The sequence below is a fragment of the Lissotriton helveticus genome, chromosome 1_1 (genome assembly GCF_964261635.1).
Source record: "Lissotriton helveticus chromosome 1_1, aLisHel1.1, whole genome shotgun sequence".
Classification (NCBI taxonomy): Eukaryota; Metazoa; Chordata; class Amphibia; order Caudata; family Salamandridae; genus Lissotriton; species Lissotriton helveticus.
The window spans coordinates 2,074,105,656-2,074,121,431 of NC_136057.1; the positions used below are offsets into that span (position 1 = coordinate 2,074,105,656).

The 15,776-nt window shown below is 41.5% G+C and overlaps 1 protein-coding gene across 3 annotated transcripts in view; it reads right to left on the minus strand.

Annotated features, from left to right (window-relative positions):
• Window positions 1-15,776, minus strand: part of LOC144755913 (calcium-activated chloride channel regulator 1-like) — a 542,164-nt gene that overhangs the window by 353,686 nt on the left and 172,702 nt on the right. For all 3 annotated transcript variants that reach the window (XM_078645321.1, XM_078645313.1, XM_078645302.1), the window contains one exon: window positions 11,840-11,948. In XM_078645321.1, coding sequence (XP_078501447.1) covers window positions 11,840-11,948 — 109 coding nt within the window. The remainder of the gene's footprint in view (window positions 1-11,839; window positions 11,949-15,776) is intronic.

Genomic DNA, 15,776 nt, shown 5'->3' on the forward strand with positions numbered 1-15,776 from the left:
CAGCCAATACAATGCTGCACACATCGTTTAACCTTGACGGAGGAAGTTGGCCAGTCCCTGTGGCCAACTCCCCAAAGGCAGCCAACCGCACCCTGCACAGGGTCTTTGACCATGCATGGTGGGGTTGCCCATAATGCAGTCAACCCCCGCAAGCAGACAACCCCAAGCACCCATGGCCTTCAGCCTTCTGCAGCAGGGGGTTAAACCTTTGCTGTGCTTCTTTTTTTTAAAGACGTTGCCACAGATTCATGGATCCTCCAAAAATGTGTGCATCCTCTGTGAATTTGAGGCAAAATGTTAAAAATAAATTTTTGGTCCCAGGTGCGGTTGCTCTGGGACCTCACCACCAGGCCGAGGGTCAGGGTATCCCTACCCTATACTCTTATGTCTTTCTCTTATGTATTTTTAAGGACTCAGATTGAGTCCTGAGTCCTAAGATGGCTGACACCACTTCCTGGTGGAAGTGATAGCAGCGAATCAGATCTCAGTTTGAGATCTGTCGGCTCCATGGATCCTCCCATGTGTGATATATACAGTTGTTTGTAAACCTTGATTTCTTCAAAACTATTGGAGTTATTTACACCAAAACATGAAAATCATTCTTTCTGGACCAAAAGCTAGTTTTCTGCCTAATGTGGTGTAAATTAGTTCAGAGGTTTGGACTGCAGCTGTGTTAAAAAAATTAAAAATCTTTTTTTTTGGCTTTCGCTTGACGGATCACCCTGAAACTTTCCATGAGCAAACTAGTCAAATAGTAGCACCTTTTAGAAAGTTTCATGGAGATTTGTCAAATGGAGCCAAAGTTATTAACCCCTTGGATGCTGCGGACGGTCCCCGGCCGACCCACGTGACGCTGGGCATGTGCGGAGGATGGCCAGGGGCTGTCCGAACCCCGTCCACTGATTAGAATTCCAGCACCACAGCGGAATTTGCGCTGTGGTCATGGTGCTAACATCACAAAAAATGCATTCCCTATGGAAAGACAATCCTAACTATGCCTACCTAGTAAATGTAACCAAATATATCTATAAATATGTCTGTCTGTGTGTGCATATATATATATAGATATAGATATATATATATATATACATATATATATATATATATATATATACATACACACACACACACATGCTGGCTGCAATACAAAGGTTTGCATTTGGCTTCATTACAGCAAATCAGTCTTTCAAAAAAAATGATATTCTAGTACCCTCACAAGTTCAAGAAGTAGTTAGGCACACAAGCACATGAATTTTTAACAAAGGTAATCGATTATATAATAGGTGGCATCAATAAGATTCCAAATACAAACCTACAGAAGAAAACCAGTTCCACAGAATCTTTCAAAGTTGAATGTTGGAATTCAAATTTCTTGCAGAATCACGTACTATTCATGAGATAGATAAGAAATCTTGGAAGGCAGCCAAAATGGTGCCTTTCTTGTGTATTGAGTAATTTTTCAATCAAATGTTGTGAGATGAAAACACAGTCCTCAGTAGCTATTCCTGCAAGCTAACCTCCCTGAGAAGTTGTGATCAGCTGGCCATCTTCAATTCACTACTGAAAAGTTTGGGGGACTACTTTGGGAAGAGCTTTCCTTGTGCATCAATTGAACTGCTATACATCTAGGATGCAGGGTTTTGGACAAGTCCTTTCTTATACAAGGGAATTATGCTCCTTTACCTGCGTGAAATCTGGAACATATGTTGAATGTGAAGAGTAAGAAGATTGGTCGGAGAAGAGAGAGCCATTAGAGTTACAAATATATTTAAATCATTCATTTGGGATTAGCTTTGGGCCCAGGGGTTTTTCTGGTTTCAGCTCTTCTATCACTTTGGCAATTTTTGGTAGTAAGAACTTGTCTATAATTTCTTTTGGTCTAGAATCTTCATTTTGAATGTGTGCCTCCATGCATTACCACCAAATATTATACTTAGGGGTATATTATCAAGGGGTTTATCTCCGCTTTTTTGGCTTTAAAAGCCAAGAAAGCGGAGATAAAATGATCTCCCTATTACCAAGCTGTCGCTAACACCAGTTAGTGACAGCTAATAGGAGATAGCGACCCTCTTGGGCCCCGCTTTGCATGTCAGTGATATTTATCACTAATGACATGCAAAGTGGGCGTGCCAAGATGTTAGCGACTGGAAACAGTCGCTAACATCGCTATCTCCTATTACCAACTTTTGGAGATATTCGCGCTAAGCGCGAATATCTCCAAAAGCTAACACCTGCCCTGAGCAGTTCTTCACCATGTTATCCAATGGGAGGTGGATAACATGGCTAAGAGCATTTGCTCGATAATGCATGAATATCGCTGACTTTTCAGCGATATTCATGCATTGCGGGCGTTTTTTATCGCATTTGCGATAAACCTTGCTAATAGCAAGGTTTATCTGCGATAAAAATCGCCGATGTGCGGCGATAATTTTTGTCTCTAAACAAGTTAGAGACAAAAATTATCGCTAGTTGTTGGTAATATGCCCCTTAGTTTTCCTTCTTAGGTGCTATGTTATGTTGTGTTATGAGTATTTGAAAAGCACAAGATTACCCTTGTGCTGAGCTATGTGTTCCTAATTCTGCCTCTGGTAGGTTGATTAATTGAACTGCCAGGTCTTCAGCTTCTTGCAGAATTCAAGAAGAAAAGAGGAGGATCTGATGTGGGGTGGATTAGGATGTTGATCCATGCTTTAGGGGTGATGTAAGAGAAATATTGTCCTCCTGATCTGGTTCTGCTGATGCCTGAAATGTGTATAAGTAGGTGTCCTGAGGCACGGCAGTGTCTGCGTGGTTGGTGGAACGAGATGCAACTGTTCAGGTAGGAGGTGCTGAGTTGTGTAGTGCCTTGAATGTATGTATGAGATGATGCCTTTAACGGTATGACCCACTGAACCTGCAGTATTGTATTTAAAGGCTGTGTGGAGTTTGGCTCTATAACCCACATTTCCATCTAACAGAACTTCTTAGAATCTTAAATTATGCTGCCTATCTAAATGTTTCCAATTTGCTATTTCAACACTGTCAATTTTTCTTGGTGGTTAAGGCAGTGTATATTTTTGAATATCCTCTTTTTCCATATCATTCCTTCAAACTTTTTTGAGATCCCTGTTTGTCATCAAATCACATGGCTCTTGACTTTTGCTGATTTTGTCTTTGGCTAAAACCTGTGTGCTTTTGATGTTGAAACATCATACACATCTACCAGGGAGGCACACAGTACCATAATTGCTGTCTGAGACCTAAAATCTGGGTTAGATAATGCTCTCTTTTTTTAACTTAAATTTCATTCATGAAAAACCTATTATGAGATCAGAAGTGTGGAAATGATGTCTCTAAGCTGTTGTGAATGTTTGTTTTGAGAAAATGAATATGCTAAAAGAAATTTAAGTTGTGCCCTATCAAAGACTATATCTAAACATATGCGTCGCAGACTGTGCAGTTCTCTAATGTACAGCACTTATGTTCGTCTCTTCTTCACACATCATCGAAAAGGGGATGTGCAGTGACATGCATGAAAGAAGGTAAACACATCCAAGGAGTGAAGTTCAATGACAGTAATTACAGGCACATTTATAGTCTATGATTGCAAAATGCAATATCTTTTGTATGATCCCAGTTATAAAAGTTGCTCCATATTTTTATCTAATCCGGCATGATGCAATCATTGATATCATATGTGGCGTTGTATATCCTAAATGTTGTAGGCAGTTATATTCTTTGTGTGACCAGGGCCAGAAGGGACTTTTATTCCACTGGGCATTTTCCCAGTGGGCTGGAGCCTTTGGGGCTGTTTTATGACAGCCCTGGTGCACTCCTGGTGCCTCTGTCACGTTCCCCAGCTTCCCAAGGTTAATTGCAGCATACACAGGGGGTTTCAAGAGACAAGAAAGAGAGGGATGGAGAAGAAAGGTAGGGTGAAAGGAATGAGAGAGGGAGAAGAGGGTGATGAGAAAAGGAGGAAGTGAGAATGAATGGACGAAAAGAAAGAGATTGCAGGAGGTGATGAAGAAAGTGAGATTGGCTTTAGTATTTTTGCCAGGACTGATTTCGGTTCCCCAGTCCTGCTCTGCATATGGCCAACAAAATGAGTATGCTTTGTAATGTACAAATTGATAATCTTTGTAAGGAGCTAAATCAAATAATAGGCCCATCACTACTAGATCACATATCAATAGCAGGATTGTAATGGTGTAAACTCAGCTTTTTCACCTTTTTCAGGAGGCTTGAAAGTGGCCACTGACAACAATGCCTACTATTGTTGAAGTTGGCCGTGACTAAAGAGAATGACTGATGACTCACATCAAGAGAGATATACTTCTGCATAGAAACACGAACTGTAGATGGAAAGCAAAGAAGCTCAAGAAATGAAGTAGAATTACAAATACAAACATGGTGAACAGGATGTAGTTTCCGCTGTTTGAAACAGCCCTGCCTGAATTAAAGATGCTTAACAAATTTGCAAGCAAGAAGTGAAGGAAAGGCACGGAATTCTCTTACTGAAGTGGGACATCAGAAAACGAAATATAGGAGGAAACAAAGATTGATTAAAAACAATACAGGAAAAAAGTTTTCTTATACAAACGTTCTAGATCGTGATATGAAAAAAGATGATGTACATTTTTGGAGGGAATGTTAGTAAAGGTATTAAGAGTTTTATGGTATTTATAACAGCATTCTTGGGGCTGCTCTCTGGATTGCATCATTACTGGTCAGTATGGACAAACAGAAGCGGTGAATAGAGTGGAATATCACAGAGTCCAACTCTCTGGCGTGAATTAGCAACATCATGCTAATGAAAGTCTCATTATGAGTTTCCGGGATTAGGTTGCATGGATGCAAGCAGGGGCATAACAGAGACCTCCTACCCTTAACAGATTCCCCAATCAACCCTAGGCCAATGAATATCTGTGACTCTGGCCCCTGATCACATTCAGAAGAGGGCACCATCATTTTGCATTATGCCACTGAATGCCAGAGGGCCAATTTCTCCAATCCCAGTCAGTAACCCCACACCTAAATCTGTGGATTACAAGTTATTTTCCTCGGAATATATTCCACGTAATAATATTAAGTGGACTAATGGGTCCAAATTTTTGTGTTTTTTTCTGTTCCAGGGGAAATACCAGGCGATAATTAGCACAAATGTACCACCTGCTTGCAACAGGTGGTAGAATGAGTGGGGCATTTAGGAAGCCCTTTTTGCAAGTGGCAGCAGGTGATGGGAGAGCAGATTAAGGTATTAGGAGTGGTTACTGCTTCCCCATGCACAGCTACAGAGAGGTTGAGGGCAGGATCTACCGAAAGGCTGTATGACCCAAACTTGCATGCTTAAAAAACGCATGCCTTAACCATGCGGTCTTTGCAATGACCATGCCTTTACCATGAATGCCTTTACAATGTATTTTGTTGTAAAGGCATGTTTGGTAAAGGTATATGCGTGGTAAAGTTTCCCCCCACCCTGAGCCCAAAACATCCTGCCCTCTTGTGTTCTAATCTACATGCCCCAGCCCTACTAACTAGCCCAATCTCCTACCCTGATCCCTAAATCCCGCTCCCCAGACCACAAAAATTACCCCGACCCCAGCTCCCCACCCTGAGCCCTAAAAATTGGCCCCCAGCCCTGTACAGCCACTTTCACCTGCCCAGAGCCCTAAACGTCGCCCCCTGCCCTAATCCACCCCCCGCCCTGAGCCCTAAAACTGGCCCCAATCCCTCCCCCCACCTCTGCCCCAGCCCAATTTACCGCGCCACATGCTGGTCCTTCCTGCAGCAATCATTCCAGTTCTTCTCCCCACCTTCTCAGACAGCTAGATCGCGCACTGCTTTAACCATGCACAAGTGAGGTTAAGGCACATGCATGGTTAAGGCAAGTGTTGTTCAGCTTGTGGGGAAATGGCACATATGCTAATGTCTGCCTTGTATAGGCTGTTTCCCCTACCGAAAGCCTCTACAGCCCCACTCTAAATGTGGGATTTGCAGACCTGGTAAATCCAGGCACACAAGAAACTTAGAATAGCCCAGAGTCAAATCCCTGCTCTAGATCACTCCTAACGAGGGACTTAATATTATCACAAATGTGAAATCTTCGAAACTGGAGTGTAATCACTCTTTTCCAATGTGGTACATGAAGACTTTTGGAGCCAGTGATAGATAGCAAAGCCATTTCTCTTTAAAAAGCGACCTCAATGCAGCCATTTGATCTATATTGTGAAAATGTGGCAGACTGGTGCTAAAATATGTAAGCAATGAATTATATAGTGGTAGGTTGCAAACCTTGTTGAATATTGCTTGTTAATTAATTTGCCATGATCCTGCTTAACTACTAGGGTACTATCATAGTGTACGTTGGGGTGGTACTGGTTTAAATGCCACAAATGGCTTCAGGAAAGCATTATTATGATTATGAGTATGACTATTGTTAATATTAATACTACTCCTACTACTACTATTACTACTACTAGTAATAATAATAATAATAATAATAATAATAATAGTAATAATAGTAATAATGATAGTATAATCTTAATACCAATGTATTATTAGTGTTATTATTGGTATAGTTATATAATCATAATTGTTATTATTATAAATGTTGCTCAACAATGAAAATGCTATTCTAGTCTTCTCTTATTTAAGTCAGGCCATCTATCAATGTGGGTGGGAGTGTATGAATATTTAAAATGAGGTTGGTGGGGTAAAAAGGGAAAAGGAAGAACTTTTTTTAATTGGCTGAATCTAATACAACAACAAACAGAAAATGTGTCTAACATTACCTCTGACTTAAAATACACCTCCTGCACACAAACGAGCCGAATCTTTGCATTTGTTAACTCCTAGAGGTTCAAATTTCAGCAGGTTAAACATGATGGGATCCAGGGGCGGCTCCTCTGTAATGGCGGAGGAACATTGCTCCAGTGAGTCAGTCAGCGAAAAATTCAATGATAATAAAACAATATTCGCATTTATTTTTAAATGACTTACTGAGTCAAGGAGTCCTGGTCGGGGCCAGACCATTGCAGGGAGTAGGAGTGGTAGGTGCACTGTAAAGTGCGCATATCAGTTTGGCAAGCCATCTTAGGCCGCCCAAACAGACATGCGCACTTAGGTTTCTCCAATGCAGCTGTGTTGCCCAGCCGGGTTGGAGAAACAGCACAGACTCCCAGGCACTCTCTGATTGGCAAACCAGGTCACTCAAACTAATCCTGGCGCTGCTCTCATGCTATTGAGAGCAGTGCTGGGATTGGGTAGGGAGTCTACGCTGGTGTCACCGGTACTGCTGGGACACCATCAGGAGCAGGACAGAAGAGGAGCACCAAGGTGGTGGGCAGCGTCAGCGGCAGGACAGGTAGGTTTATTTAAATGTTTTATTAATTTTTCCCTAATCAACCCACTTGAGTTTTGCGGCGCCCGCCACTCATGGGATCTAACAGGGCATAAGGTCCAGTATTAATGAGGAGATCTGTATATTGGTGTGGTAAGAGTAAAACAGCAAAAATGTTCACAACAGATAGATTCCAAGCCTTTTTGTGATGGATTTTGTCAGATGCAGTAAATTCCAACTGCATTTCTACAGCATCCATAATCATACCATAAGTCAGATATGCACCGCTGCAGATAAGAAGTAAGAACACCAGCGTTGTTACACCGGTTCTTATACAGTGTGTTGCCTGTATATGCACAAGCAAATGCACCCAACAATAAAAGTAAAACTGACTATGTTATATTAGCAAACACACAAGATTTTTGATAGTAAGTTGTGAGCACTAGCCACTTCATTATTATCATGCCACATTATGGTAATCGCAGTTCTACATATTACTGAAAAAAATCACCCTGTGACCCTTTCCTTGCTTCATAGCTTTATGAAATTAGAGTGCATCTGCCTTTCACAGAACATCACACTCTACGTTTCCAAATATTGAGCATTATGGTACAATATTTTGGTATATGTGTGATATACAGTAGGCATCAAAGCTCTCCACTGTTTAACATATTAAACACAGGTAAGGGTTAACTATTAGTTACAGCCTTTCGTATGCAACCACTAAATGTGCTTATCATGCTCATCCATGGACAAGGTAAAGCTGTTGATGCATACTGTCTGTCTCAACTCTCCAGGTCATCAGTACTGATACCACCTTAAAAACAGTTTTCTGCCAATCTTCTGTCCTCTTCAATACTATCCTTTTATGGGCTTTATATAAGTGTCCTTTGTGACTTGCATTTATAAGGTTACATTTTCGAGGTGCCTTGGTCAATCAATCAATCAATGCTATGGGTCTTCCACATTGCCACAACTGAGATTTATTTCTCAAGGGCAGCAGCTAATAATAACTTATTGTGTGTAGAGCACTTAATACCACAGTTTTTCCCATACGTGAGAGAGGTTACTATTGCCCAATGCAATGATCTTAAGTGTGTCCCTTTCTGGAGGATGAACAACTGAGTTTGCCAAGTTTATTATTTGTGTCCTGCAGATTGCAGAGATGTCAGTATGTGATCTTACGCTACTACTCAGCTATTGTTTTTGATGATTTGTGTGAAAACCAGGACCTGTTTGCAGTCCCCCCCCACTTTTTGTCCCCATTTTCTCTACTAAATGCTGGTTTTCTAACTCTAACTCTGATGGTGCCCTGTGCTATGTTAACAAGGCCATGGGCCTGTGCTCTGAGAAGTACATGGTAATTAGATATAATTACATTTGGTACCTACCTGTAAGTCCCTCATATATGGTAGATCATGCCGGTCTAGAGGCCGAATAGATTTCATGTACTTAAGTGTGCATTACTGTGGGCCTGCCTTCATTTTAAAAGCCTGACCTACATTGCAGGCTTCTTTTAACCCCTCCCCTGCACCCGCGATTTTGCGGAAGTGCGGCCCTTCCGCAAAACGGGCGGGGCCGCGTCGGCCACTGGCCGACGGCAGCACCAGAGAGGTAGCGTTGCCGTCGGCCAATGGCCGACGGCAGCATGGAAGGGGTTAAACTTAAATTATATACAGATTTGACTTTGGAATTAAAGGTACTTCCAAAGTCTCAAACTACCATATCATTACATATAAATCACTTTAAGGTTTCCCCTAGGTGCCCCATAAGTAGGGTGCCTTTTAACTCTAAGCAGGGACATTACAAAAGATGTTTTATATGCCATGGTGAGGGAAAAACTGTCCATTTTATTTTTCCCCACTGTAGCACAATGGCTCCATAGGCTAACATATGAATACTTTATTAGCCCCTTCCATGCTCATGACGGAACGGTTCCGTCATGAGCGTCGGTTGAGCTGTGCTCATGACGGAACCGTTCCGTCATGGTTCCATAAGCCCAATGGAACGTTCAGCACAGCGCAGGAATCTGCGCCGCGCTGAAGCGGTTAAAGTATAACCATTGAAAGAAAGGAGCTAAAAATATACTTCAAAATATCACAATTATAGTTAGAATACATCTAACAACTTGCCACAGATTTGTTATAACTATTACAGAAAAGAGGTTATGGAACTGTCTTGTCTGTAAGCCAAAGTCCAGCCTCCCCCCAATCCTGCTCTGATTGGTCAACCTCTGCCAGGCTGAGCCAAGTAGTCTTAATGAGGTTTGAAGTGGCCTGGCAAGAGACAAAGGATTTCCTGTGAGAGGAGAACTGCAAGCTGCAGAGCAAAATGCATGATGTGGGTGGACAAGGAAAACTGATCTTCAAAGAGGGAATGCCAGTTTAGGGCAGCACAGGCTTATTTCCACACCCTGCACCCACAGCCAGACAGGAGCCCATGTGATGAGATTAGAAGAGGGGCAGGAAGAGGAGTGTTAGAGGAACTTAACCACGCCAGTGCCAGATCTTAACCTCCAGGAGAAAGTTTCTCCATTTGGATCTTGGGAGAATAATGCTCTCTGGGACTAGAATAAGCCACACTTAGGAGGAAGTTGTCATACCTGAGGGTGGCACCTTGCACCTTATTGGTCAGGGTGCCCGCTGTTTGCCACTCAGGAACACTGAATATTTATGAGAGAGTTGTCAAGCAACTCAGATTCCTGCCATGAATAATCAAGGGAAGTACTGCCCTGCTGGAACCCCTGGTCTGCACCCCAAAAGGCCTGCACTCATAAGGACTGCACCTGCTGCACATTTTGGATCTACAGCCCTGTGCACTTTGTCCTGCTTAAAAAGGATTATGAAGGGACTCCCTGAAAGTAACAGGTACCAAAGAGCTACAAGAGTTCCCTGCCTAACACTACAGAAGAGGAAGGACTGCTCTGCTGAAGCCCTGACCTTCACCCAAAGGATGACACGCGGGTGGACTGCACCTGCTGCACACTTGGAACTAGAGCCCTAAGGGATCTGCCTTGCTTCAAAAGTGGAAGAAGTGGTCTCCCTGACAAACCCCAGGTTAAAAGAGTTCCACCTGCATCATCTCCACAAATAAAAACCCATCTGGAGTACGTCCAGTGGACTTTTAAGAATTTGGCCAGGTGCAATGTCAGAAACATAGTCCAAACATCCCAAGGGCCATCTCAGAGCTTCTAGACCTTTGGATTGGTGTTTTGGACACTTTTAACCCCCAAACGTTGGGAGCAACTTTTGTAAAAAGTTTTATACGTTGACCGGGTGCATTGTGGGAGTTGTAGTCTCAGACCCCAAGAGGCAAACCAGAGCATCTGAACCATTGGCTGCTGCTGTGGACCAATTTCCTGCATCAAGAAACACTTCTGGAAGTAAGTGTAAAATTGTTACTTCGTGGGTCGCCTGAGCTCTGGACTTTGTCCGGGTCCAGCACAAATTATTTTTTAACCCTTTGAACACGATTTGCTTCTAAGTGCTAGTTTCACTTTTAATCTTTAGGAATTCATATCTCTGAATCCCTACATTGGATGTTTGTAATTTTGGTGTCATTTTATAAATTGATATGTATTGTGTCTTATTTATTTAATGTATTGGTGTTTTCTAAATGCTTTACACACCTGCCTCCCAAGTTAAGCCTCAAGGATTTAATGAGCAACGTTGTAGCATCTGGTTAATTTATAGCCACACTAGGCTAGTAGGATTTTAGAGGCCGAAGAGAATGATCAATAGGAAGAAAACAGGCCAACATCTATGCAGCCAATCTCAACTGCCCACCTCAATCATAGTGCAAGCAGATTAGTAGCCAGGAGACCACGCAAAGAAAAGCCTCTTCCATTGTAGCCATTACAACAACTGCAGCCATATCCACCACTGATTTCATTTACACTTTTTTTACAGTGCTGTGACGCCACAAGACTGTGGCTGCAAGCACTACTTCAAAATTAAAATTGCTACTGTTCTGGAGAGGTTGAACTGCTGGATTAAGTAGTGTTTAGAGTGTCTGAGGTAGGGATGCGCTTATGATGGAAATGGCTGTTAATGATTTGAAAACTAATTCAAAACAATGCTTATCGATGAAGAGATTACTCTTTCTCTCTTTTCTAAAAACTATTAGCCAAAGATGATGGCCCAATAACTCAGCCCCTTATAGTTACGGTTACCTGGGTAGTCTTAACTTAGGGGGGTGAAACTGCCATGGGTTTACAAGTGGGACCCGGAGGCCCCTTTTTGTAAAACAGGAGGGAATAGATAGGTAATTCCAGGTAAAATTCTCCAGGCAATTCCTCATCCTCTCTGGTGTTTCGCGTGCAGTTTTGGCATCGTTGAGCAGCTAAAATCTCCTTGTGAAACAAAATAATATCTGCGGCGTTTCCACTGGGGCTAATAAGTGCTGTAACCAGCCCTATTGGAATTACTGCTTTATTACACATATATAACATAATGATTCTGGTATTATTTACACTTGTACTTAAAACGTCAAAGTGGTATTCACAAGGAGGAATGTTACCTTGTTGCTTCAACTTGAAAGCTGCTAGAAACATAAAATGGTGTTTCACTGCTGTATTCATCAAATATGCCCCATCGAAGGTGGGCCCATTCATGCACAAAAACTCTTCCTGAGAGAAAAAGATAAAAAGGGACAAGCACCTTAAGTTATATCATGGCAAACAGTGCAAATGAACACCATTCTACTTGCTTTCATCACAATGCATTTGTTATATCAGCTTAAGGGGCTCTGCCAGCCTCTGTGGATCCAGTTGAACTGACGCATGTCCTCTGCTGCCCCGAACAACCTCAATCAGAACTGACACATCGCCGCTGCTGTGTGGATCGGAACCATCACTAAAATCTGCATTGCTGCCACAGGGGGAACAACCTTTACAACGAAGGTTTTACAACGCGGTACTGTTACCACGCAACTTTTACAACACAAGTCGTTACGACGACTTGCGCTGGGGGCGCTCCAGGATAGTAAATAGTTTAATTTACTATCCAACTCCATCCCTACTATCCACGGGGACTGGAGTTGGAATAGTAAATTAAAAAATTTACTATCCTTCGCCCCCCAACGCAAGTCGTTGTAACGACTTGCGTTGTAAAAGTTGCGTAGTAATGGCACCCGTTGTAAAAGTACGCGTTGTAACGCCGTACATCCCTTCCACAGCTTCTTCGGAACCACCACTGCACAACGCATTCTTGTGCAGGCCCTCCCATCCCTCATCACTGGACCTTGCATCACAACCTCGCCGCTCCTCAGAACGGACGCATAGCATGAACTACACAACACATCCTTGACGCTGGACTCATCGACGGGATCCTGAACAACTGTGCATGACTTTGACGCTAATCCCAGAAACGCTCCGCAAACCAGGACTGAAGGTACTTAGTTAAGCTGACCTAATTGGGTCACTGTAGCTGGCCCATCGCAGTCGGCCTGAACTTGTAACTTTTTTCTGGTCCAGTGTGACCAGATATCCACAATTGGCGCTGTGTGTTTTTGGCACTATTTTCATTAAAATCTTTAAACTTTTCTGGTGATTGGATTTATGTAATTTTGGTCATGTTTACGTAAACAAATTTACTTTTTTTCTGATCTGGAGTGGGGTCCTTTTTGTGTTCTGTTTTCACTTCATTACTTTTTGAAGTGTCCCACCACCACTTTATAAAGTCAGGTTTGACAATGCACTTCTTTGTGAATCAACAAGATAATCCTGAGCTTGTCAATTCAAAATACTTTATTTGATCTAAAAAGTACATAGATCATAAAAGCACACAGCACATTTCTGAATAAAATATCGTACACAAGAAGCAGTAAAATAAGCAAGAAAATAACACATTTAAAAGATGGCTATTTCCTGATTACATCATGAACCTTCTTGCTTTTAGCACTAAACATAGGAAGTAAAAAATAAGCAAGATAAAAAACATGTTTAAAATGGCTTTTTCATAATTATATCTTAAGCATTCTTGCATTCAGTGCTAGGCATAGGAAGGATACTACTATATAACAGGTATAATGATCTTGTAATAGTTGCATGAAATATGCGCTACTCGACATTGCCTAACATTAAATTTTCAAATAATTAGAACTATAAACATTTTACGATGAAGTGTATAGTATTTACAAAAAAACATATAACGTAGATCAGTTTGAGACGAAACTCCATCACATTTGCAGGGAGGCAAAGCTTGCTGCAAGTAGATACCAAACGGAAAGCCCAACATGCAGGGGATACATTTAATCTAAATCTCAACAATTCAAAAGGGTGCTCGGTTTGTTACAACAGACAGGAGGCTGTTCCCTCAGGAATAAAAGGTATGTTCAAATAAGTTAAAACCATTCTTTTTTTATATTATATATCTATATATCTTTCTCTTTCCATTTTTCATAAGAATTTTTTTTTTTTTTAACGATCGACCCACATATTGAAGGGGTCTCGAAAACATTTGCACGCCTAAGGTGGTAAAAGTATGTCGAAGATACCAGATCCATGGAATTTTATATGTGTTGTCAATCGAGAGACAGTACCTAATGATGTTTTGAGTCTAGTGTAATGTTTCTCTTCTTCATGATGAGTGCCACAGCAGGATTGGTGCTAGGCGAAAATGATCAGTTATATATGGTATGTCTAACTCACGATGGCAATTGAAAGAAATGCAGCTTCTGGGGAGGGCTACTATTTTTTTCAGAAAGATTTCTTCTATCAATTGAAGTGACTCAGAAATTGTTAATCCCCATACTCCTGCTCCATATATTGCAACAGAGATAGCTTTAGCCCTATATATATCCTATATGACATCCAGTGGTTTGGAGCCCAATTCTTTTGTAAAACTAAAAATTGCATTAATACTTTTTTCTAAAAACAAGCTTCTATTTACAACCATATTATTCCAAGATGCAGTTTTTTTAAACAATATTCCCAAATATGAAAAGGTGTCTATTTGTTCATGTTTGCGACCATCTATATGAAAGACAGGGATTTTCTTTGCCCGTTGACCAACCACTAACACAAAGGATTTGGCCTCATTTACATGGAGGTCCAGCTTTTCCATAAATATCACATACTCTGTTATCAGTTTCTGAAGTGCTTCGCCAGTCATGGTAACTAGCAATGCGTCATCTGCATAAAGGAGTATGGGAATGCAAGTCTGATTTATCGTACGGACATCGCGGGTGTAATCTAGCAAAGGCCCCTCCACCCCATTCGTGTATAAGGAAAACAAAAAGGGGGCCAGGACGCATCCCTGTCTGACCCCTCTTTCAATCCTGAACCACCTAGTACATTCCCCCTTATTTCCATATCGTACACAAGCTGTAGCCTGTGCATACAGTTGTCTTATAAAGAAGATAATGGCTTGGTCAATGCCCATTTCTTCCATAATAAGCCATATTTAGGGGTGGGAAATGCAATCAAAGACTGCTGACAAAGCCATACACGCCATATAGAGCGTTCCCCTTTTGGCTATGCAGTATTTAGAGGTAATCAGATGTTAATTTAGGCAATGAACCACAGTACTTTTCTGTTTTTAAAGCCATATTGCACAGGGTGCAAGATATTTCTCTGACTGGCCCATTCCTCTAATCTATTTAATAGGACACGTCCCATTCATTTGACAGAGCCATCCATCAGAGAGCTAGGATGATAATTTTTGAGAATTGATCTATCACCTTTTTTATATATTGGGACAATAATTGATTTAGACCAGAATTCTAGTGGCCCCACTCTGGCTATTGCATTAAAATCATTGGTTAAAAAAGGAACTCACAGATGTGGTTTATCAAAAAAGAAATCAATAGGTGCGCCATCTGGTCCAGGAGCCTTATTCCTATTACACTGTTCTATGGCCTTTCTAATCTCAGATTCCTCTAACAATAAAAAAAAGTGTTTGACGTTAGTAGAGGATCTCCCGGATGAGGTTCTAGCTCACTGGTAGTCAGACCAAAGATTTTTTGAAAATGTTCAAGCCAGGTGTCTTCATCCACATGGGTCTCAAGAGTGGGGTCTGAGTTATTTGCCAAGAATGGAGAGTTAAATACATCCCAAAAGTCTTTTGAATTGTTTGTGACTGCAGCCTGTTTAAGGTGTTCCCAGGCCTACTCTTTTAGTACTTTCGGTCTACTCTTTCTAGGCTCTTTGTACTGTTTGCGAAGGAAACTAACCAATGTCAATGTATTTGTGTGAACGAGTGTACCACCTTCAATTTATTTGCGTGAACGAGTGTACCACCACTGACTGATCGTTAGTGTAAATCAATTAAAATTGTACCGTACGCCCAAGCTGGGAACGGTGTCCCCTATACATACTATCCATCCCAAGTAGGTGGTTGTGTTGCAATTGATGCTTTGTTTGTTGAATTTGTCAATGAGTACTCTTAGACCGTGGTTACATTTGCAGACATTTTTATTCTACCTGATGATGCATTGCATTCCATGAATAAATGTA